Source organism: Heterocephalus glaber, unplaced genomic scaffold, assembly GCF_053883595.1.
Source record: "Heterocephalus glaber isolate CG9 unplaced genomic scaffold, H.glaber_assembly_v1.0 deba00000937, whole genome shotgun sequence".
Taxonomy (NCBI): Eukaryota; Metazoa; Chordata; class Mammalia; order Rodentia; family Bathyergidae; genus Heterocephalus; species Heterocephalus glaber.
Window position 1 is genome coordinate 590,277 of NW_028258173.1, and position 23,451 is coordinate 613,727.

The following is a 23,451-nucleotide window of genomic DNA, read 5'->3' on the forward strand; positions in this document are numbered from 1 at the left end:
TTTATGTACTTTAGAACTACTAGGAATATTGAAGGCTTTCCCATGTTGCTTACATACATAGTGTTTCTCTCCCATGTGAATTATTTTATGTCTTTGAAGGTGACTGGTAGTACTGAAGGCTTTTCCACATTGTTTACACACGTATGGTTCCTTCCCATTGTAGTTTCTTTCATTTCTATGAAGTACTGCCTCTGAAGGCTTTCCCACATGTTGACACACATAGGGTTTCTCCCCACTGTGAATTTTTTTCATGAATTTTATAATAAATGGCTTTACTGGGCCGGGGATTTAGCTTAGTGGTTTTGCTGCCTGTCTCAAAAGCGCAAGGTCCCAAGTTCAATCCCTGGTACAATAAATAAATAAATAAATAAATAAATAAATAAATAAATAAATGGCTTTATTGGTTTCCTACATTGTTTACATTACATGCATAGAGTTTCTCCCCACAGTGGGTTCTTTCTTGTTTTCTAGTAAAGGGCTTCTCGTATTTCTTAAGTATAAAAAGTATCTCTTGGGCCAGGGATTTAGCTCACTGGTGCTGTGCCTGCCTCACAAGTGCAAGGTCCTGAGTTTGATCCCCGGTACCAAAAAAAAAAGTTTCTCTCCAGTGTAAGTTCTTTTATGTATCTGAGTGCAACTGGAAGAAATAACACATTTCCCACATTGCTTATATTCATAGGGTTTGGCTGCAGTGTTTTTCCCTGGATGTTTCACAAAGTACTGGAAATAACTGCAGGGTTTCCTGTGTCCCTCACATTTATACATCTTCTCTCCAAACTGCTGATACTCATGTGGTTTGAGTTGATTGTAAGCTTTGATAGGCACATTTAGAGATAAAAGAACAATCAGGGTTTCTCTACACATAAGGCTTTCCCTTAGTTTTGTTTTTTCGTACCAGGGATTGAACTCAGGACCTTGTGCTTGCCAGGCGGGGGCTTGCCAAGCAGGCGCTGTGTCGTTGAGCTAAATCCCTAAATTTTTTGCTTTTTGTACCAGGGATTGAACTCAGGACCTTGCACTTACCAGGCAGGCACAGCGCCACTGAGCTAGATCCCTGGCCCTGAGGATCTCCCCTGGTTTTAAACCAGGAGGTGGTTTTATATTCACTTTGGGACCTGGAGTTGAGCTGAAGTTTTCTCCACATTGTTTTCATATTTAAATAACACAGCAGCCTGAATTTGGGGCTCCGGGCGGGACCTCCTGGAGTAACACCCAGGAGAGTCTGAGTTCAGTTTATTGGGCTGGGACTGTTATGGGTAGGGGACAGGCTTGTGTGAAGTGACCGGAAGGGTGGCATGGGGAGCAAGAATGGCTGAGTATGGGACAGTGCAGCAGTGGTGCTATGACCCAGCAGGTGGGTGGGCTGCTGTGTAGGTCCCAGCAGAGCAGGCATCGTTCCCAGCTGGGGTGGGGGCTGCAGGATGTAGGAACTGGCTGTGATTATTCTCAGAGCTCAGGGACTCAGGCAGCTGGGGACAAATGGGAGTCAGACCTATCACCACTGACAGAACCTCTTCACGCTGGTCTCACATAATTATGGAGCTGAATATGAAGTATTATTTCACAATGGAAACAAAAACCACTAATGGTCAAAAGGACCATTTTGGAGCTGGACATGGTGTTGCATGTGTGTAATCCCAGCACCCTGGGAGCCTGAAACAGGAGGATCACAACTTCAAACCTAGCCTGGGCCAGGGATTTAGCTCAGTGCTGCCACCGCTTGCCTCGCTCGCAAGCGCAAGGTCCCCAATCTCCGGCACCAAAAAAAGCAAAACAAAACAAAACAAAAAAACCCCAACAAACTTCAAACCTGGCCTGAGCAACTTAGTGACTTAATGAGACTTTGTCTCAAAATAAAAAATAAAAGGGCTAGCCAGGGATTTAGCTCAGTGGTTTCTCCGACTGCTGCGCAAGCGTAAGGAACCAAGTTTGATCCCCGGTACCAAAAAAATTAAATAAATAAAAGGGCTGGGTATAATCCCCAGTACCAGAAAAAAAAAGCCACAAAGGAAAAGAACCATTACACAATAAAAAACCATGAATAATGAAAATGACAACAATTCGCCCTAGGGGTCCCATTTGGAACACTCCCAAACAGGAACCGGAAAACAGAAGGAAGATAAAGCTAACCACGAGTGTCCAGTCAGCACGACACTGGAAGAGTCCTCAGCAGCTCACTGACAAATATGTTGACTTCACTGTGCCTGCTATGACAAGCAGCTGTGACCCCCAATGTGTCTAGTGAAAAATGTGTTTCAAACTGCAATCCCAAACTGGGATTCTCTTGTCCCCACTACTTGGGAGGCTGAGGCTGGAAGATCAGTTGAGCCCAAGAATTCAAGTTCAGCCTGGGCAGCGTAAGAGACTTCATCTCAAAAAAGAAAAAAAAGTGTTCCCTTGGGCTGGGGATTTAGCTCAGTGGTTCCACCACCTGCCTTGAAAGTGCAAGGTCCTGAGTTCCATCCCCGGTACCAAAAAAAATGTTTCCATTACTTACAGAGAATCAACTAAAACATGCAAATGGCAAAAGATACTTCTCAAACCACTTTGAAAGGATTTAGTAACATTAAAACTGCTGTGAGCCGGGTGTGGTAGCAAACACCTGTAATCCTAGCACTCAGGAGGCTGAGGCAGGAGGATCTCAGAGAGTTCAAGGCCAGCCTGAACTATATAGCCAGACCCTGTCTCAAAACGAAACAAAACAAAAACTGCTGCCATACTGGTTAGTCTATTTTCAGTCTAAACATTGTTTCACTTGTACAGGTTTGTCCAGGAAGACAAGGGTTGCTTCTATTGGACTTTCACAACAATGCTCTCTCAAGAACCCTCAGGAGGGCTGGGGATTTAGCTCAGTGGTTCTGACGCCTGCTGCGCAAGCACAAGGTCCTGAGTTTGATGCCTGGTACCAAAAAATAAAAATTAAAAAAAAAAAAAAAAGAACCCTCAGGAGTCCCCGATATTGCACAGAGCACACAAACATTGTTTCCCAGTCACACAAGCACCACACAAGTAGAAGTAGCCAAGGAGTGAGTTGTACACATGGACCTGGGTTTCCTTTTCTTCCTCACTGGACGTGGAATGTGAAAGGTGACAGTAGCGACAGTTTAGGTGGGCCACTGTGAGGCCACCCCGGAATTAGCAACAGTTCCTGCCCTGGGACACCAGAAACCCTCAGTTCACTCAGGTGAGGCTGCCAGGCTGAGAGTGACCCTATCACAGTCCATACCATTCCTGTGCAAAGGAAAGCTAGCTTTCCACGTGGGCACTCTGTGCCGACAGACGGGCAGGTCCACAGAAGCAGGCGCTGCTCCAGAGGCAGAGATGTAGCTGTGAGGGCGTGGATGGCAGTGCTCCTGACTCGACCGTCCAGTCCCATCCAGGCTCTGGTGGCTGGGATGAACAGCTGTCCCTGCAAAGTGACCGGTGCTGGAGGCAAGGAGAAAATCGCCAAGGGGTCTGAGATGGAGACTTCGGTGAAAGTTTACAACTCCAGTCACCTCAGGCCCACAAGGTACTCTGTGGATATGCTGGGGGACAACACAGCCACCAACAGGACATCTCAGACCCCTCTCTTAGATGCCAGCTGGACAAGGGGCCAAGGCCAAGTTCTAGGAGGGACACAGGCAGGAGGAACAAGTGGTTCTTCCGGAAGCTTTGGTCTGAGATGTTTTTTGTTTCCATCATTAAAAATTCAAAAAAAGGGGCCGGGGATTTAGCTCAGTGGTTTTGCTCCCTGGTGTGCAAGCACAAGGACAGGAGTTCAATACCTGGCACCAAAAAAAATAAAAATAAAAATAAATAAAATAAAGGGCTGGCAATGTAGCTCAGTGGTGCCTCCACCTGCCTTGCAAGCACAAGGTCCCGAGTTCGATCCTGGTACCAAAAAAAAAAAAAACAACAGAAAGCTTAAAAAGAAAAAGGATGCAAAGCTGCGGAACCCTTTTACTCCTCCTTGCCTTCCTGGGGAGTGGAACCTCATGCATGCTGGGGTCACCAAGAGTGGAGCTGTTTGCTGTCCCCAGGTGAAGCACCACACTTCTTTCTGATGAGAGGCTACACAATCTAAAGTGCTCACCCCCACTTTTTCTGTAGGGGAGACTTACAAAATATACTAACCATGCTTTGAGTTTTTGGTACCAGGGCTCAAACTCAGGTCCTTGCGCTTATGAGGCAGGCGGCAGAACCACTGAGCTAAATCCCTGGCCCACTGATTTTGTTTTTGAGACAGGGTGTCACTATATGGTTGAGGCTGGCCTCACAAACACAGTGATCCTCCTGCCTCAGGCTCCCAACTGCTGGGATTACAGTTGTGGACACCACATCTGGCTTAACCATGTTTTTCTACATCCTAGAAGTAAGGAAATTGGACAACTGCCCACTCAGCCCCAGGAACAGCAGGTAAAATTGGACCAATCACACTGTGATCCTGTTCACTGCTGGGTCATTACTAGCTCGCTGTAACTATGCTTAGCCACTAACATTCCCACCCCTGGGAGTGCAGACTGGGGCAACCACTGTGAAAATCTGTGTGGAGATGCCTCAAAAAACTAAAAGTAGAGGTTCCATTCCACCCAGCTATTCCTCTTCTTGGTATTTTCCTGAAAGAATTAAAAGCATCATACCACAGCAATACATGCACACCCATGTTTATAGTGGCACAGTTTGTAACAGCTAAATCTCAGAAACAGCTCAAACGCCCATCAGCTGATAAAGGGATACAGATGATGTGGGGTTTTTTATACAATGGAGTACTACTCTGCCTTAAAGGATACACTTGAGACATTTCTAGCTAAATGGATATACCTTGAGACCATACTCTTGAGATAAATCAGACACACATATTTAAAAACTGCTGTTTTTCTGGTGTGAGAAACTGAAAGTGGAAATAAGGACCAAAACGTACAACAGATATTGGGAAATAGGAAGAAAATGTTCAAATGAGAAGGTGAACAAGGGAGGGAGGGGGGTAAAAGGAGAGAAGAGCCAAGAAAAAAAGAGATAATAGTAAAAATGGAAACAAAGTTTTTGTAAATGAGGGGACGAGGGGTTGAAGGGAGGGGAGAGAAATGGGAACAAAGCAGAACATACCATGTACAGGTACAAATTCCCTGTGATGAATGTGATCATTATGTATATCTAAAATGTATCAATAAAGGCTTTTCTTCAAAAAATAAATTTGTAATTTGAGCCTTTTCTTTTTTTTTGGTACCGGGGATCGAGCTTGGGTCCTTGGACTTGCGCAGCAGGCAATGAAACCCCTGAGCCAACTCCCCAGCCCCAAATTTGAGCCTTTTATTCCGATGTGTAATCCTGCTTTCTTCTTCTGGGAGAGCGCTCAAGGGGCGCAGGCACCCGACCCCCATTGCCCTGACCAGGCCGGGTCACTGCGGAGGGGCTGAGCCACGAGGGTGGCAGGGCGCGGTTAGGGGGCAAAGACACCTTCGCCCCGCCCCACCCCACCCACAACAGTCCTTCGGGAAGCAACACTGCCTCCCATGTGACCCGCATGCGCAGGCGCCTGCATTCTTGGTCAGCCCTGATGCTTGGGTGATACCTTCGTGCCGCAGCTCCTGGGTATGCTAGACCTGGGGACACCAGGTGAATGAAACCAACCCCACCGATCCAAATGGCTGGCCAGTGTGTCTGGCACCACTAGGGTGGGTGATGTCTGGCTGACATCTGGAGATAGCCTTGTCCACCTGATCGAGGCTTTCCCACAGCTCGAGGGTTCTCTTCTCACCCTCAGGGCCTGTTGGAAATCCATCCAAGTGAGACTCAGACACAGTCCCCCAGTCCGGTTTGATGGAATCTGACACTAGCCTGGCCACAGCCGCAGTGCTCAAAGGCATCCCTCTGTCCTCGCCTAACTCCCTATACACCTGGATTTATCAGACTCGGACAACATTGCTTAGGCCTTGTGGGCAAGGTTCAGGCTCACAGGTGTGCAGCCCCCAGCCCGGCATGGTGCTTAGACCAGGGACTGACCTCTCCTGAAACAGGATGTGGCTTATTCCTAGTCAACACGCAGGACCGTGCCTCAGGAGTACAGGACATGGGCAACCTTTCATCATCCAAAAGAAAGTACAGTGATACTTTGGTTCACGAATCCATTTGTGGACAATTTGGTTCACAACAGAAGTGTCTGGCAAAATTTTGCTTCCATTCTTGAGCCCCGTATTGGGTGATGGACACAACTGTGCCGGGTATCTCCCTTGCTCAGACACATGGTTGTGGCTTCCTCTAGTCGAGATCTCAGTCAAAGACAGACCTGTGAAGCTTTTTTGGGTATGTTTCAGCACATACAGCACTATAGTGTTTGTCAATCCAGCAAGGCTGCCAAGAAAGTGCAGAGCAAGCGCGGTGGTAAAAAGAAAGCACAGTACAGTGATGAGGGTGCCAAGAATGTGCAGAGCAAGAACGGTAAGGAGAAGGTTTTGAAAAAATAGCCACCGATTTGAGGATGGAGATTGTAGAAAAGCAACAGAGTGGTATTCATGTGACTGACTTGGCATCAGAGCACGCAATGGCGGTCAATGATTTTGGCAGCTTTGAAGAATAAAGATGCTACTGAGGAGAAATGTGGCAAAGGCGTAATGCTGTTAACCATGCAGAGGACACAAGTGCTGGAAGAGGTGGAGAAACTTTTGTTAGTGTGGCTGAATGAGAAACAGGTGATAGCGTTAGTGGAGCTATGATCTGTGAACAAAGCCAGGTCATCGCAGTGACTCACTGTGAGAAACCCACTATGAGTGCAGCAAGGGATGGATGTGAGCCAGTAGGGGGTGGTTTGCTAAATCCCACAAGAGAAGTGGCCTCCACGGAGTGGTGAGACGTGGTGAGCCTTCCAGTCTGACAAGGCCGGTGCAGAAGCCTACAGGAACTCATCAAGGCAGAAGGAGACATAAGCCAGCAAGTCCAGGGGCCTCTGGAAGAAGACAACAGAAGCTGTGTCCTGCAGTGGGAGAGCGAGCGGCAGAAGGTGCCTGCTGAGGAAGAGGACGGGGAGGAGGCTAGCAGGGATGCGACACAGTCCCTTGCGGAAAAGTGGAACAAGTGCCAGGGTGTGTGTGAGCAGCAGCAGCCCAACTGTGACGAGCGGAGCTGGGCCCGAAGAGCGCTAATGAGGCCTCATTTCCGGAGGGTTAGGCACTGCAGGAAGAAAGAAGTGATGCTGGACAGGTTTTCCGTCAACAGTGACCCTGCAGCTGAATGGCAGAGGAAAGGGGCCCCTGAAGGAGCCCTCCCTGTGTCCCAGGTACCGAGGGGAGGGGCCGCTCCCTCCGGAAGTGACCTTCCCACCCCTTCCTGTCCTCCACAAGTCGCCTCAAGCAAGGTCATGTTCCTTCTCTTCCTACTGTATTGTACTTTGTTTTCATTATTTTGTGGTTAAAAAAATATATCTGGGGGGCCCAGGATTTAGATCAGGTTTCGCCACCTGCTGCACAACTGCAAGGACCCGAGTTCGATCCCCGGTACCAAAAAAAAAAAAAAAAATCTGGAATGGGGTTGGTGGCTCATGCAAGTGATCCTAGCACTTAGGAGGCTGAGGCAGGAGGATCACTGTAAGTTCGAGGTGAGCCTGGGCTACATAGAGTTCAGAGCTAGTCTGAACTAACTACAAAGCAAGACTGTGTCTCAAAAAAAGAAACAAAAAAACCCATCTGGGCCGGGCACACCTGTAATCACAGCACTTGGGAGGCCGAGGCAGGAAGATTGCTGCAAGTTTGAGGTCAACCTGGGCTACATAGTAAGCTCAAGGCCAGTGTGAATTATAGAGCAAGACCCTATCTCAAAAAACCAAACTACAACTGGTTCAGAACAGACTAACCTTACTTACCTTGAACCCTATGGTAAATTTGATTCAGTTCATGACTACATTCGTAGGGGTCAGAACCGATTAACCATATTTACATGGAGCCTTATAAGGAAATTTGATTTGGTTCACACCCAATTCAGTTTGTGACCAGAATTGTGGAACAAATTAAGTTTGTGAACCGAGGTTCCATTATGGGGGCGGTCAATGAATAGGAGAACCTCAACAAGGGGGGTGGGAAATCTGCAAGATTCAAGGGTTCCCTCCAATAAGACCAGCAGGCTCCTGAGTCAGGTGCCTTCTCATGCCTGGCCTTAAGGTTAACGACAGCAGTCAGAGTTTCATCGAGAGACACATTTTTAAGATTTTTCTCCAGCAGTCTTACACACACACACACACACACACACACACACACGCCCACGTATGTGCGCCAAATTAGACAGAGGTGAAAATGATTATCAAAAGAACTAAAAATACAACTTATGCTTTTTGTTTTTTGGAGACATGATCTGGCTATGCAGTTCAGGCTGGCCTTGAATTTGTAGCAATCCTCCTGCCTCAGCCTCCCAAGGGCTGGGATGACAAGTGTGCCCCATCACACCCAGTCAATTTATGCTCCTTGATTTATACAACTTCATTTCTCCACAAGGTCACAATTCTTCAGGCAGTGAAATTCAAACCACCTGGAAACTCTGGCTAAAAGTGGAGCCTCTTTGGAGAAACCAGTTCACATGCCAGTGCTGCCGAGTTCCTGCCGCTAGCTCTGCCCCTTCCTCACACCCTATGAAGTGCTCTGGGCAGCGCTGGTCACCTGTCTGGGGTGGTTTCCTGCCCTGCTGTCCTATGCTGCCCTTCAGATCCTCCTCCGCCCTGCTCTCTGAGACCACCTGCAAGCACGCAGGGAGAGGAACCCTGGCCAATGAAGGGCAGAGGCAGGAGCTGAAGGAAGGCTGCCCCACTGGGTGGATGGCTCCATAGAGCTCAGGGCCACGGCCAGACACTGTCACCCCTGCTGGCCCCCATGCCGGCTCACTAGAGGCTGGGTGGCGCTCAGCATGCAGGAAGTCCTGGGTGAATAAAATTAAAAGTGAAAAGAACTCAGCCAGTGGCCGCTGTCCCAAGTACCCAACTGGACCCTCACAGGTTCATGGGGAAGCTTCAGACGACCCCCCAGATGCCGCCACAGCTCACAGGAGGAGACACGATGCACAGACAAGTCTCGCCGGCTTTTTACAGGAAATCTCTCTACTAACTCAACAGCTTCCAGAGGATTCGTCTAGAATGTTCGTGGGGGAGCAGACCATACTGCACTGGAAGTGCAGCTGTAAAACTGTTTTCCTTTGAACCGTAACACCAAACCCCAAGATTTCCCTCTTTTTAAACTGTACCGGGTGGGATGGGCTCAGGACCCTCACACTGCGACATGGCCTCAGCCCTTTTTAACTTTTTCTTCTTCCTGATCCTTTTTTTTAAACTTCCCCTTTTTTGTTTTGTTTTTGGTAACAGAAGCTTGCACTTGTGAGGCAGGCGGTGGAACCACTGAGCTAAATCCCCGGCAAAGTTTCCCCTTTTTTGAGACAGGGTCTCTCTAAATTGCCTGGGCTGGGCTTGAACTCAGTCCTCCTGCTTCCGCCTCCCAAGCAGCAGGAACTGTAGGAGTGCACCACTGGACCTGGAAACACCAAGATTCCTTGACTGTATTTTAGTTTTTGGAGATAGCATCTCACTATGTAGCCCAAGCTGACCTCAAACTCTCGGCAATCCTGCCTCAGCCTCCCGTGTTGGGATTAACACGTGTGTGCCACCACCCAGCTGGTGGATACCTTAAAGTTTTGTGTGGAAATAGCTTCTCTGGCCACTGGGAAGAAGTGGGAGGCAGCAGGACTAGAGCACTTTACTTATAACTGTCCCTACTGGGAGTCACTTCTGACAGGAGAAACGCTCTCTTTTCCTCTGAAGATCCAACTGCCATCGATTGCCAGCACACAGAAGGGTCTCTGCCGTCCAGGCGAATGGACATGGCCAGGCAGGATGTCTTCCCTGACTTGTTCACAGGAATTCTCCCTGCAGATGGAGGGAGAGCACACGCTGTTTACCGCTAAGGGAGAGGCAGCAGGGCCAGAGACTGGGTCCCGATTCACTGTAGGATGGATGACATCCTCTGCTGGAGGTCTCTTCTGCCTGGTGACACTTCCCTCTCCCCAGCAGTCCTGTCCCAGGTCCGGGTCCTCACTGCAGCCCAGAGCTCAGCAGCAGCTGGTTCCATGGTGTGACAGGAAGCCCTCTAGACTGAATCCAAATCTGAGTGGGGCTTGCAGGGTTTTCTCCTCCCACTTTTCATCTACACAATTCAGTCCCCAGCCTCCATGCACACAAAGCAGGTGCTTCTGTGTCCAACAGCACTCTGGGCTGGCTGTCTCTGTCCTGTGGGTCCAGTCGGCCCTCCCCTCTCCTCTGCCTGGTCCAGGGCCCCAGCTGGGGTCTGCTCCTCTGGGTGCCACTTGGGTGTGAGGAAGCTTGCTGTCACCTGACACTGGGGGGCCCTCCCTCCCCCCACAGGGACTTGTCTTAACCTGAGGTGTGACTGCCAAGCATGCGAGCACCCACTCCTCACTGATCACAATTTTTTTTTTTTTTTTGCTACCGGGGATTGAACTTGGGACCTTGCGCTTTCGAGGCAGGCACTGGAACCGCTGAGCTAAATCCCTGGCCCCACAATTTTTTTTTTTTGTACCAGGGATTAAACTCAGGACCTTGCGCTTGCAAGGCAGGTGGCAGCACCACTGAGCTAAGTCCCTGGCCCTACTGACCACAATTTTCAAGTGGCACTGGGGACTGAACCCAGTTTTTTTGCACTGAGCTACATACATTGATCATTTTATTTTACTGATGACTTTTTCAATCCCCAGCCCAACCATTTTATTTTAATGTTGAGACATGGTCTTGTTAAATGGCTAAACTGCTCAGGTTGGGAGTATAGGCCTTTACCGTGCACTGGCCTCAATACCTCATAAAAACCCTTGCCCATTTTCGGGCCAAATATAATTTGTATTTCAGGGTAAGTAAGATTTTCGGCCCTTGCACATGTTCTCTGTTTCAAAACACATGCTCTCACTCAGAAATGTCCTTGCTGGCCCTGGTGGCACACGCCTATAATCCCAGCTCTCAAGAGGCTGAGGCAGGAGGATCACTCCAAGTTCAAGGCGAGCCTGAATTACACAGCAAGACCTTGTCTCAAAACACTGGAAAAAAAAAAAAGTTTCCCCTTGTATCCCAAAGTGACACTAAGGTCTGTGCAGCACAGACTCTCAATTTTTGAACATCAAAGCCGAGTGTTATTTGCTTTGACAAATGTTGAGAGATTGGGAAAAACCCAAATGGTGTGTGCACAGACAGCGTGGAATTACAAGTGCTGGCCTGTTTCATGGCGGAGTGAGGGCCACACGACCATGTACACATGGGAGACCACAGGACGCCCTCCGAGTGACGACCCCTAACAGCTCGCCCTGCCTGGCCCCAAGCTGGTGCCAAACAGAAGCAGTGGCTCCAGTGCAGGACCGAGGGCCCTCACTCAGGAAGGGCAGCAGGTCCCAGCTCTCAGGCCAGCATACGCATGACTGAGACCTCGGCTCTGCCTCGGGCCCCGAGTAGCAGAGGGCAGTGGCCATCGGGGGGCAGCCCGGGTGCGAGTGGGACAGGAACCTGAGCTCGTCCACCCACTTCTGCCCTGGCCGGCAGACACCGACCCCGTCATCCGGCTGCGCACTGCTCCCAGCAGGCCCTGCCCCTGACCAGCTGCTCACACCAAGGGGTCAGAGTAGAGGAAGAGAGCCTCTCCCCACTGCCCTGGGTCGTGCACACTGCTGTTGCCGGCCTGGTGGACATCAGCAAGAGCAGGCAGACACCTCCTCAAAGCTGCACAGAGGGCCTCACGGGGCTGCCAGTGTGGACTTCGCCCGGCTCGCTCCACTTCACTCTCTGCAACTGTTTATTTCACATCACTTACTTTGGGGATTAACTCCTGACTCCATAAGATTGAAAGCAAAAAAAGGATGCAGTTTAACACGTCCAGGCACCACCCACATAGGTGCAGGCGCGGAAGAGGATGGCACACTGGTTACACGCAGTGCCCCAGGGGGAGCACAGGGTCCTGTGGAATCTGTCGCCAGCAGCCAGTTTTGTTGGTGGGTACACTGCTGCCTCCTTTCAAGGTGAGCCCACACCAGCAGGGCAGGGGCAGGAGGGCGCCATCTCGGCACAAGAGGCCGGGGTGAGGGGCGGCCCCTCCAACATCGTCAGATGGGGCCTCCCATTCCCTGCTCCCGACCTTCGCTGAGACCAAGGGGCGGCTAGGCTTCTCCCGGCCCTGTCCAGGGCTCCAGCGGGTGCCCTCAGTGTGTGACTCCTGTCAGGCCCTGTCCCTGCCGTGAGGTGGGGTGGGCCCACCTCAAAGCCTGGATGCCCAGGGCCACCCTGAGGCCATGGCCACCAGTGCCCACAGGGCCCGAGTGGCAGAGTGGCTCCAGGCGGGTGTGACGGCGGGCATGGCCATGGCTGCCTGAACTTACAGGTCTCAGAGCTGCGTGAGAGCAAAGGAGCACCCTGGGCAGGCCTGTCCGGTGGACCCGAGCCAGGCCCCGCAGCCCAGGCCGCAGCCCAGCCCCTGCTTCTCTAGCAAGGACTGAGGCGTGAGCGTGGTCATCGGCTTCAGCTCTTCCCAGGACACCTGGGGTTTTTGGAATCTAGGTGACGGTAGTGTGTCTCTGTCCTCACTCTTGGGGATTTCCTGTCTTACGATAAAGGGACACTTAGGCCGGGGAGCTCGTCCCCCGAAACCACTCACGATGAAGACAGCAGCAGCTGGCGCTGTGTGTCGGGGCGGAGAGCTGGAGACTGACCGGAGCTGCCCACTGTGCTTCCCGAAGGGCCGGCCCCCAGGCGGCGTGGTCCTCTCCCCACACAGCCCGCCCTGCCCCGTCACCACTTCATGTCCAGGGCGGCTGTGCAGCGCTCCGGGCTCTGGTAGGAGGTATGCAGGGCCTCCTGGGCTTTGAGGGAGTCAGTGCCCTCCAGCCACTCCTGGTACAGCTCCTGCACATGAGCGCTGGACTCGGGGGGCTGCACGGGGATGTCTGCATAGATGCCCTCCATCTGGCGCAGCACGAACTTGTCTGTGTGTCCGTGCTCCGTCTGCGCCTGGCCTCTGCCGTTTAAGCACCCTAAAGACACACACAGGGGAACGGTCTCAGGAGGCTTCACTCAGAGGGGACAGTGCTGGAGCAGGAGGGAAGGAAGGGAAGTGAGCCTTGGGGCCAGCCTGGAGCTGGGCTCTCACACGCCACAGGCCAGCGTGCCTCTTCCTGGCACCCATGAAGGGGCAAACCAGTCCCTATTTCTCCTTAAACCTTTTGGAACTGGGCAGCTTGGCCTGGAAGTCCGGGTTCCTGCCCTCCCTAGGAATTCTCCATGCCAGGAGAGTGCAGGGTGTTACCGACCAGGTGCGGCCTCTTGGTCCCTGAGCAGCCCCGTGTGGACGGGCGAGCCCGGGGACTCCGGGAGCTCCGAGCAGACCAGCCTCCTCCGGGCCAGTGCTTCCTCTCCGATGTGCAGACGCCGCCTCCTCCCGTGTGCCCCACTCAGCCCCTGGCAGTCTCCTCCACAAGATCCTTGGGCGACAGGCCCAGGACGCAGCATCTCCTGCCTGCAGTGCCTGTCTGTCCCCGAGTTTCCACTCACTTCTCATCTCCCTCCACACTCACAGGGATACGCTGCCCCCACTAGAGGTGAGGATAAGCAGCAGGGATGGGGCGCCTTCCCTGAGCCCCCCATGCCACCGCAGGCCTCCAGCCGGCTCTCCTTTTCCCCCGCTACACCTCACCTGCCTGGGTCACCACAGCCTGCGACGGTCCCACCCCCCTCCTGCAGCACCGGAGCCGCGGTCGGGTTGTGCCCCTTCTGCCGCCTCCTCTCACAGGGTCCCCAGGCCTGGCTCCGGCCAGTGTCCCGTTCCTGCCTTGACAAGCGCTCCTGGCCAGGCTTGCCTGGCACCACACAGGCCTCCTCGTGGCGCATCCCCAAGGGAACGCCTGGGGCCTGTCCACCTGTCCACGCTTCACACCTCAGGACTGGGAGGGAACCGAGTGGTCCAGGACATCTCCTACCAGCTCAAGAGTGCGCCCAGCCTGCAGGGCTGCCAACACGCTTACCGCCAGGACATGCGAGGACCTCCACAAAATGGTACGGGAACTTGCCCTTCCTGAGCTTCAGGACCAGGTTCTGGACATTCCGAAACCCGTACGCAGCAGCAAAGCGCAGCAGAACCTCTCCGTTCTTTTCAAGGGTGACCTCCTGGAAGTCTTTATTCCTGTAAAATGAACAACAAGGATGCTGGCTGTTGAGTCCTCCAGGACTTGAGCACCATCTCAGTCTAAGCTGGAATGTCAGCAAGATAGGGTTGGTGGGGAATGCTGAAGGCTGGGTGTGGACTCCCAGGAGAGCCTCCACACAGGCCACACCCACGCCATCCTCAGCACCTCAGGGCGCAGTAGGTGATCTCCTCCACGTGCTCGTTGAATAGCTCCTTTGCTGCGTGTCGGAAGACGTGTGCCAGGTGCCCATCTGAGCCAGTGCCATCATGGCGCCTCACCACTGCCTCCTTCGCATCTCTGAACCTGGCAGGCGGGAGAAGGCAAGCCCTCTGCTGATGTAAGGAGGAACCCAGACTCCAAAGTATCAGGTCTGAGGGGGCCACTCAAAGCGCTATAGCCTTACAATTACTTAAACTGTGAGGAAAACTGCCCTGAGGTTTACTTAACAACATGAAATTCTATTGTGTGTCTCACCTGAGCCTGCAGGCAAGGTCATACTCACTGCTGGTTCATTAATCACTCTCCTTGTCCAGCTACATGGGTCTAGGGGACAGGACTGCACGTCTGGTATAACGTGAGTGGGGCTGCATGGCCCAGGCCAGCGTGAGTACTCCTGGTGTCTGGGGCAGGCAGCCCTAGCCACAAGAACCCAGTTACTGAATTTCTGTGGACTTCAGTCCCCTCCTAGAGAAGGGCAGAAATGCAGCCCAGCCCAGTGTTACGAGGAGGAAGTGCAGGCGGCAGCACAGTGCTCTCTGCATGGCACCCAGGTGCAGCTGAGTCACAGTCCTTTCAGAACATCAGGGTTCCTCTGTGGAGCAGAGCCCAGGGGCTGAGGGAACCGCAGAACTGGATGCTGGGACACAGGACGCTGGTGAGTGAGCCGCAGCCCTGCCCCACACGGTGTCTTCACTGCCATCACAGAGGGGACGCCCACTGAGCCCCTGGCAGCTCTGGTGAAAGGTGTCCCCTCCAGGTCAAGACCACATCCACTCAAAAGCCACAAAGCTAACTGTGGGTTGTGGTGGGGCCATGAGGGGACAATGTGGTTGGATCACAAAGAAAGGCAGCCCTGGGACTAGCAGGTGGTCCAAGGGCTCACAGGAGGCCCAGACTGCCAGAGGACCCCTGCAGAAACCACTTACAGAGTGTCCACAGCAGCGTCCTTCACCGAGAGGTCACTCTGCTCCATCATCTGAGTGATCTCACCTGGAGATGTAAGAGGCATGAAGACTGTGGATGGGTGGCCCGTGTTCTTCTCCCCGGGAGGACATTCTACACTAGTGACTGGGGACACCTTCCCTGCTATGTGCAACCTCCACCGATAAAAGGAAAAGCACCAATGAAATCTAAGAACAGAATCCCTCCTTCAGCCCTGAACTACAAGCAAGTACTCCATGTCGTTTCCAAGGGTAAATCTTTCGTGTCTGACCCAAACATGCTGTGCTTGTGTGACACAGTCACTGTGCAACCAGATCAGCTGAGAGCCCCGAGCCAAAAGTGCTTTCCAACACCAGAGACACAGAACCTGCTGGAGGCTCTAAAAATAACATCTGAAAAGTGCCAGTGCTGTGTGGCTGACAGCAATGTCACAGGGGCAGATGTGTTGTTTTCACTTTACTCTGAATGTAAAAGGTGCTCTCGTGTCGTGGTTAGGAGACCTACAGTCACACGTGACTCTCTGCCCAGGGATATCATGTTCATGGGCTGTAGTCCAGGCCAGCTGCCACGTGGTTCTGGGAGGTGCCTATTTGGAGGAAGACGCTGCACAGTGTCATCCTTCCCTACTTGCAGGACATTAGACCTAAGGACCCTCGGCTGTCCCTGTACAGATGGCTCATTGTGGAGCTGCTGCTCAGCCAGCTGGGAGCCCTTGCCAGTGTCAAGGCCTCGCTGCCCATCTCTCACCTGAGGTCAGCACACAGTCGGTGCCCTGGGCGCCAGGCAAAGCAGTGGAGAATCCCTCCTGAAGAGCCTCCAGCTTCTTGTCATAGCAAGGGGCCACGACAACATGAAAAATCTTCTCTGGAGGCAGGTTCTGTGGAGCAGAGCATGGCATCCTTGGGGCCAGAGCGGAAGCAACCAGGGCAGCTTCTAGTTGGTGCCCAGGGCAGGAGGCCATGAGGGACTGCAGAGTGCCACCCCTCGCCCCACCCCACCCACCTCTAATAGCACTGCCTCTTGACAGCCAGGCAGGGCTCCCTTTTTCCACACACCACACCGAGTGCACTCGTGTGTGCTGCCTGACTCCAGGTAGCTGTACTAAGGGCCCACCTGCCCAGGAGCTTCCCAGGAAGGACTGCATGCCCCTGGGAGCCAGAGCCCTTTTTCTTTTGAGCCAAGCACACAAGGGTAAATAAAACAGGCAGGCGCAGGTGTGTGCTCTCCCCGGTGTACCTGCCGACTTTCTTGAAGTTGCTCAAGTGACAGCTTCCCAGGCTGGCCCTCTCAGGGGGCCACGCTAAGACAACCAGGTGTCCGGGGCTGAGCCACAGTTGGGGAAAGCAGGAGCCAGCAGTGACCCAGGGGCCCTTGCAGCAAGGCCTGGATGGAAAGCCCCACTAAGCTCGGGGCTGAGTCCCCAGGGAAACCTGCCTAGAGACAGCCCTGTGAGGGGCTGTGAGGGGATTAGGCAGAGGAGGCCTGAGGCCAGGCCTGGGCTCACTGCCCCTGGCAGCACCTACAAGAGGCCCTAGAGCTCTGGGTTCCAGCAGGGAAAGGCAGGCAAGGGCAGGGTGATGTCTCCCCACCAGCTCAGCACGCACACCTTGACAACACGTTTGTCATCTGCTAATGTTGGTGACTTTGTAAGCTAAGCAGGAAAGAAGAAAACATTCCCTGTGTTAAAATGACAAGGCTTCCCATATGTGTGGCTCCTTCAGGGTGGCTTCAGCATTTAGAGATCCTTGCTTCTGCTGTCTTCTCTAGTCACCACCAGATATGCTCCTCTGAAGGGGGAAGGACAGCGTGGAAGCTGCAGTAGCCAACTAGGGCCTGGGCTGCCGAAGGCTGTGGGCAGAAGGGGACAGGGTTCTCGGGCGTGGGCAGGAACCCAGGCTGGATCCCACTCTGAAAATCACATGGAAGACAGGGCCAAGTCTCGGGCATAATTGCATGGAAGTCGCTAAGGGTAGTACCCGTGGTCTGAGGGGAAGGTGGGTGACACTGGGTTCCCCAGGGATGGGAGCCCAGGACACAGGAGCAGGCAGCAGCATCTCTGGAGGTGGCTGGGCCTTCCTCTCTCACTAAGGGGGCACTGTTTCTACTCTGGGTAGAGGGGTCCAGGAGAAAAGGTGAAGGCGAAAGGCCAAGACGACGACAGTGAGAAATGGAGGGTGTGGCTGAGAAGCACTGCAGGCTCAGGTCTGCAAGCCAAAACTGCCGAGTTCACCCTGGATGCCGAGACATCTCCTGCCCCGAACTTCCCTCTTAAGATCAGCTTACCTGCTGTTTGGCGAAGTAATCCTTCACTAAGGAGCCCATGACCTGCTGCGGGGATTTGGCGGTACACAGGTGGGGGGTGACAGGGTGGCCCAGCACCCGCTCGGCATAGCGGACCCAGCCTGGGGAGAGAGCCCACAAGGTCAGCACCCCTGCCTGTCAGCAGCGGCCCGCTGCACCTGAGCCTGTTCCCTGAAGACCGTCCTGACCTATCACTCCTCCTCGGTGGGCCCAGGGAATCAGCAAGGCTCAAGGTTGCTGGGAAATGGGAGTGCCTGGCAGGCCCCAGAGGGAAAGCACTGAATGAGAGAAATGGGAGAGTCGGGGCAGCAGGTCCCCCAAGAGGGAAAGAGGACAATCTTCAAGGAGGACCAGGGAAGCGGCTAGCAGGTTAGCACTGCGAAATCCACCACCGTGAGGTTCCTGACGCCAAGACAAGCAGCTGCAGCTCAGGTGGGCAACAGAAACTACAAGTTGACAGAACTTTGCTAATCTGCCAGAAAGAGCCTTGTGAAAAGTAACATACTGGCACGCCCCAAGGAAACTCCACCATCAAACGTGCACTGTGCTCCCTTCCCCTCTGCGGCCCTCCCAAGGGCTGCCCTGGTCAGGAGGCCATGGCAGGACCAGGGCTCGGCCCTCAGCTGCCAGCCAGGGAGAGGAGGCAGTGAGTAGCCTGAGCAAGCCTGCTGGCCCAGCCTAGCGACACACATGCACATGAGAACTCCACAGCGTGAGCAGAGGGCAGTGGACCCTGGAGCGAGCTTCTGCTGGGAGTGCGCTGCAGACAGACCCCAAGTGGGAAAAACCCTAGGCACCAGTGAGCGCCTCAAGCCCACTGGAGCAACAAAACTGCCAAGCCCCCGTGTCACTGTACACCGCCAAACGCTATGAAGACGCCTGGTGCCAGGGGCCCTTCAAGGCGCTGCAGGGAGCCGGGTGTCCCCTCAGCCCCGCTCTGTGCTCAGGGGCTTTCGAAGGGAAACTCAGGTCACCGGGCCCTGATCTCACTACACAGCACAAGTCTCTGCCGCCAGCAGACCTGGACACAGGCGCTGGAGGACCGCAGCCATGAGCCTGCCATGGGCTGAGTGAAGACTAAGTAGCCTTGGGCACTGTGCAGGATCAGGCAATATAGAGAGGTGGAACAAAAAACCCAAACTCAAATCCAAAACAACAAAAAAGCCAAGCACGTGGTGCACGCCTGTAACCTCACCACTCGGTAGGCCGAGGCAGGAGAATCCCTACAAACTGAAGACTAGCTGGACCCTGTCTCAAAAAACAAAAAAACCCTTCTCAAAACAGAGAGGTCAGTGCCAGGCCCAAGGAGGATGGCCGCTGGCCACTGCAGCTGAGACCAGACAGCAGGGACACGGGCGTCAGTGAGAAGTCCAGGTCCTCGGGGCTTGTAAGTGCCTCACTCGAGGCCGACAGCAGACAGCTCACCTTGTCTCCAGTGCTGGAGACGGAGCCCAGGCAGTGCTGAGAGACATGCCCAGCCCCCACCATTTTTTTTTGTTCTTAGACAGCATCTGTGTAATCCAGGCTGGGCTTAAACTCACAGCAGTCCTCCTGCCTCAGCCTCCTAAGTGCTGGGATTACAGGTGTGCATCACAATGCTGGGCTTCCCAACTTTCTTAAATACATTTTGAGACAGGGCCTTGTTAAATCGCTCTAGTTAACCTCAAACTTGCAACCCTCCTGCCTCAGCCTCCTGAGTAGCAGAGATGACTGGCGTGCACCACCATGCCTGGTGTTCTTTATCAGATTTTGTTACTGAGCACCTGCCATGAACAAAGACTCTGGGCCCATGCCCTGATCAGCCCACTGGTGCCCTGGAGACCCTGCCCATCAGAATGAAGAAGTGCTGCCTCAGGCATAGCAGCACCAGTATATCAGGAGCACCCTCCAGGGGGCTGTGGCACAAAACATCCACCCACCACTCCTTGGAGTGACCCCTCCTGAAGAATAAGGTGTTCAGAGTAAGTGGCCTGGCTCGAGGCACTCAGCCTGCCCTGAGCTCTACACTGGGTTGAAGAGATGATGCCCCATAATTCTGCTTCGGTAGCACCCTTGGCAGGAGGCCACCCTGGGATCCTGAGAGCCTCACAGGCCTCAGAGCTAGGCCTGGAAACCATGCTCGTCTTCCTGCCTCTGCTGGGCACTGCAAAAAGTTGAAGCCCAGCAGAATGGCACCCTGGGTCTGTGAGAACTAGAAGTCAAGAGAAACTGCAGGCTGTCTGAGCTGCTCATTAACAAGTCCCCAGGAGGTGCTGCAGGCAGCTGTGGGCCCTGAGCCAGGGAGCCAGCACATGGCCACCAGAGGTCCCAGCTCCGAGGTGCAGCTTCCCAGCCAGCAGCATGAAGGCGGCTGACTTGGGGCTGCTCCAGTTATCTCACCTGTCAGCAACAGAGCACGGTAAAGCTTTAGCTCTGAACCAGACGCCGGCGTTCTCTCCCTAACTTGGGTGTGGTACAACTCCCAGCCAGAGCCATAGTTTGGCACCTCAGGAAAACTCTGTTTACCCAGGAAGGAGGCCCTGAAAGGCAGCCAGTCTCGAGCTACAGCAGGCAGGACCAGTAGCAACGCGCTGGTCTGCAGCAGGCGACTAGGGACAGAGCTCAGGGACACATGCCCAGAGACACTGCCCCGCATGTCCCCACCCAGCTCTGCTGCTGCCACGGGGGAGGGCTTGAGGCGTTCCACAGATCAAAGACACGTGTCTGCTTTTCCAGTGAAGTGAGAGCGCTCCATCCTCGCTTCCCCTAGCAGGACCCGCACACAAGGAACAGGAAGTCTTTGCTTAGGGAGCGCCTGCGCTGCCCTGCTGACTGGAGCCACAAGGTGGACACCAGGATTAGAGCTGGTCATGCCATCAAGCTGCCTCTCCCTCCAATGAGGGGCGGATCTGACAGACACAGCCTGTGCTAAGCAGCACACTGCCTGTGGCATCATGTGATGCCTGGAAAGGTTCTCTAGCTGGTTGTGGTGGAGCAGCATACAGCTGCAATCCCAGCACGTAGGAAGCTGAGAGGCAGGAGATCACTGTGAGTTCAAGGCCAGCCTGGACCACACAGTGAGACCCTGCCTCAAAAAAAAAAAAGGTGCTCAAGGGAGCCAGAGATGCAGGAGCCCAGGCGTGTTCCCAGTTCTCAGCTGTGGTGGTTAAGCCTCTGTACCTGCAAAATCACCCAGGATGACAGAGGGCTGAATCGGACCCCCGAGACCCAGCCAGTTCCTAACCCTAACACCTCTCCCGGAGATAAGGTCTGGCTATGTTATCAGGTTGGTGTTGAACTTGGGGCTCAGGGGCCTCTCCTGCCTAGACCTCCTGAGTAGCTGGAGCCACAGGTCCACGGCCCCACACCCACCTTAGACTTCTGACGTAAAGGTCTGTGAATCCCAACTCGAAACAAACCACGAACCTGGAACTCATCACTAACACTGCCCAACCAAGGAGCCCGAGATGGGGTGAAGTACACCCTGATTAATGAGTTAAGCAGCACATCCTTGTGGAGAGAGGGAGAATTTTCTCATGGTTTTATAAATGGATAGGAAGCATTTCCAAATTCTTTTTTTTTTTTTTGTACCGGGGATCAAACTCAGGACCTTGCACTTGCAAAGCAGGCACAGCACCGAGCTACAGCCCCAGCCCAGCATTTCCAAATTCTAGGCAACCACATCAACATTTTATTTTATGAAATCATGATCCTCATGATTAAAGGTCACGTGTATAATGCTGGAAAAATGTGAAACCACGATGGGGAAGGAGGTTGACTGAGAATAGAAACACAAACAAAACCCTGAACACCGCAGAGCCCACGGCTAGCACAGGCTGCCAGCTATCCTGCACCCTCGGACCTGGGTATGCAGAGCAATCTGAGTGAGCATCATTCGTTGGGACACCAATTCCTTCCTTCCTTCCTCCCTTACGCACTGACCTAAAAATTTTCCTTAATCCCAAACCTTCCATTTTTCCCAGAATTGAAGAGTCTGTGATACTTATTTTCTACCGGATATGATTTGAATGTCCCCATCAAAACTGACGTTGAAATTTGATCCCCACCGTGGGATGCTGAAGGTGGACTCTAATCCAACTATGATGTTTGGAAATCATCTCGGCCAGAGATGGCGAACCTGTGGCAGGAGCGTTGTTTTTCCTTAAGACAAAAGATGTTGGTGTATGAGTTGCTTTTTTTGAAACTAAAACCTCAGTGTTCAGGTTTAGCTGCAGTGTTGGCACTCTGAGATAAGTAAGTGGGTTTTGGGTTGCAGTTTGGGCATCACTGGTCTAAGCTAAAGGAGGCCATAGGAACGGGCCTGGGCCATGGGTCTGCAGTTTTTTAAAGCAGAGTGGAGGTCTGAGCTAAGACGCTCTGCCTTGCCTTGTGGAGTCCATGCTGCCGTGTGGCTGCAGAGCCCCACCAGCAAGGAGCTCCCAGGTGAGGCTGCAGAACCTCCTTCTTCCCAGCCTTCTCAGCTGTGAGCCTTTACTCTTGGCTGGAGGCGGTGGTTCCTGTGTGTAACCTGCACTCAGGAGTCTGAGGCAGCAAGATCACTGCTAGCTTGAGGCTAGCCTGGGGTATAGAGTGAGTTTAAAACCAGTGTGAACTTCATAGTGAAATCCTGCTTCAAAAAGAACACTGGGAGGGCCGGGGATTTAGCTCAGTGGTTTCGCTGCCTGCTGCACAAGCACAAGGACCCAAGTTCGATCCCCGGTACAAAAAAAAAAAAAAAAAAAAAAGACCACCAGGTGTGGTGGTGCACGCCTCTAGTCTCAGCTCTGGGGAGGCTGAGGAAGGAGGATCATTATGCATTTGAGGCCAGCCTGGGATACACAGTGTCAAGGCCAGCCTGGACTATATAGGGAGACCCTGCCTCAAAAAACCAAAGCAAAACAAAAAACAACAAACATCTTTGTAAGTTATTCAGAGTGCATTACCCAGTTATTTCAAAAGAAAAACCTCAGGAACTAACTAAAACTAAAGAGTGATGTAGTCAAGTTTAAAAATAGGGTGTGTAGTTTGTAATAGCTAAAACTTGGAAACAGCCCAAATGCCCATCAACTGGAGACTGGATAAAGAAAATGTGGTTTTTTTGTAAAATGGAGTAGTACTCAGCTATAAAAAATGAGAAATTAGAGACATTTATAGCTAAGTGGATGCACATCGAGGCGATACTCTTAAGTGAAATCAATAGGACACACATGAATAAATACCGAATAGTTTCCCTGGTGTGAGAAACTGAAAGTGTAAATAAGGATTAAATGTATAATAGGTAATGTGAAATAGGAAGAAAAGGGGCAAAGGGGAAGGAAGTGGGAGGGCTAGGGGAAAGGATAGAAGGGAATGGGATTAATATGAGAAAATGGAAAAATAGGAACAAAATCTTTGTAAATAGGGAGGAATGGAGGGGTTGAAGGGAGGGCTGGCCAAGGGTGAAAAATAAGAACCAAGAGAGACTATGTAAAGTTGCAAATTTCCAATGATGAATGTCATTATATTGTATACCTAAAATGTACCAATGATTAGAATGAATAATCAATAATGTAAAATAGGAAGAAAAGCTCCAAAGGGGTAGGGGTAGTGGGAGGGGCAGGGGAAAGGAAAGAAGGCAAAGGAAAAATGATGAGAAATGGAAAAAATGGAAATAAAGTCTTTGTAAATAGGGAAGGGTAGAGGGCGTGAAGGGAGGGCTAGGAATGGGGAAAAAATGAGAACCAAGATGCATTACGTAAAGGTACAATTCCCAATGAAAAATGTAATTGTGTTGTATACCTACAATGTACCAATAAAAGAATTTAATAAAAAAAAAAATCCACACATATC

The 23,451-nt window shown here is 52.4% G+C and overlaps 1 protein-coding gene across 6 annotated transcripts in view; it reads right to left on the reverse strand.

Annotated features, from left to right (window-relative positions):
* Positions 1 to 380: 380 nt before the first annotated feature.
* Positions 381 to 23,451, reverse strand: part of Narf (nuclear prelamin A recognition factor) — a 32,150-nt gene continuing 9,079 nt past the window's right edge. For 3 of the 6 annotated variants that reach the window (XM_021241127.2, XM_087208249.1, XM_021241129.2), the window contains 7 exons: positions 17,626 to 17,744; positions 16,949 to 16,993; positions 16,090 to 16,219; positions 15,327 to 15,390; positions 14,347 to 14,484; positions 14,020 to 14,177; positions 381 to 13,032 (listed from right to left, as the gene is read on the reverse strand). In XM_021241127.2, the coding sequence (XP_021096786.1) occupies positions 12,791 to 13,032; positions 14,020 to 14,177; positions 14,347 to 14,484; positions 15,327 to 15,390; positions 16,090 to 16,219; positions 16,949 to 16,993; positions 17,626 to 17,744 (896 nt within the window). In that variant the 3' untranslated portion in view covers positions 381 to 12,790. The remainder of the gene's footprint in view (positions 13,033 to 14,019; positions 14,178 to 14,346; positions 14,485 to 15,326; positions 15,391 to 16,089; positions 16,220 to 16,948; positions 16,994 to 17,625; positions 17,745 to 23,451) is intronic. The other 3 variants (XM_013078204.3, XM_021241128.2, XM_004861042.4) reach the window with 1 other exon arrangement.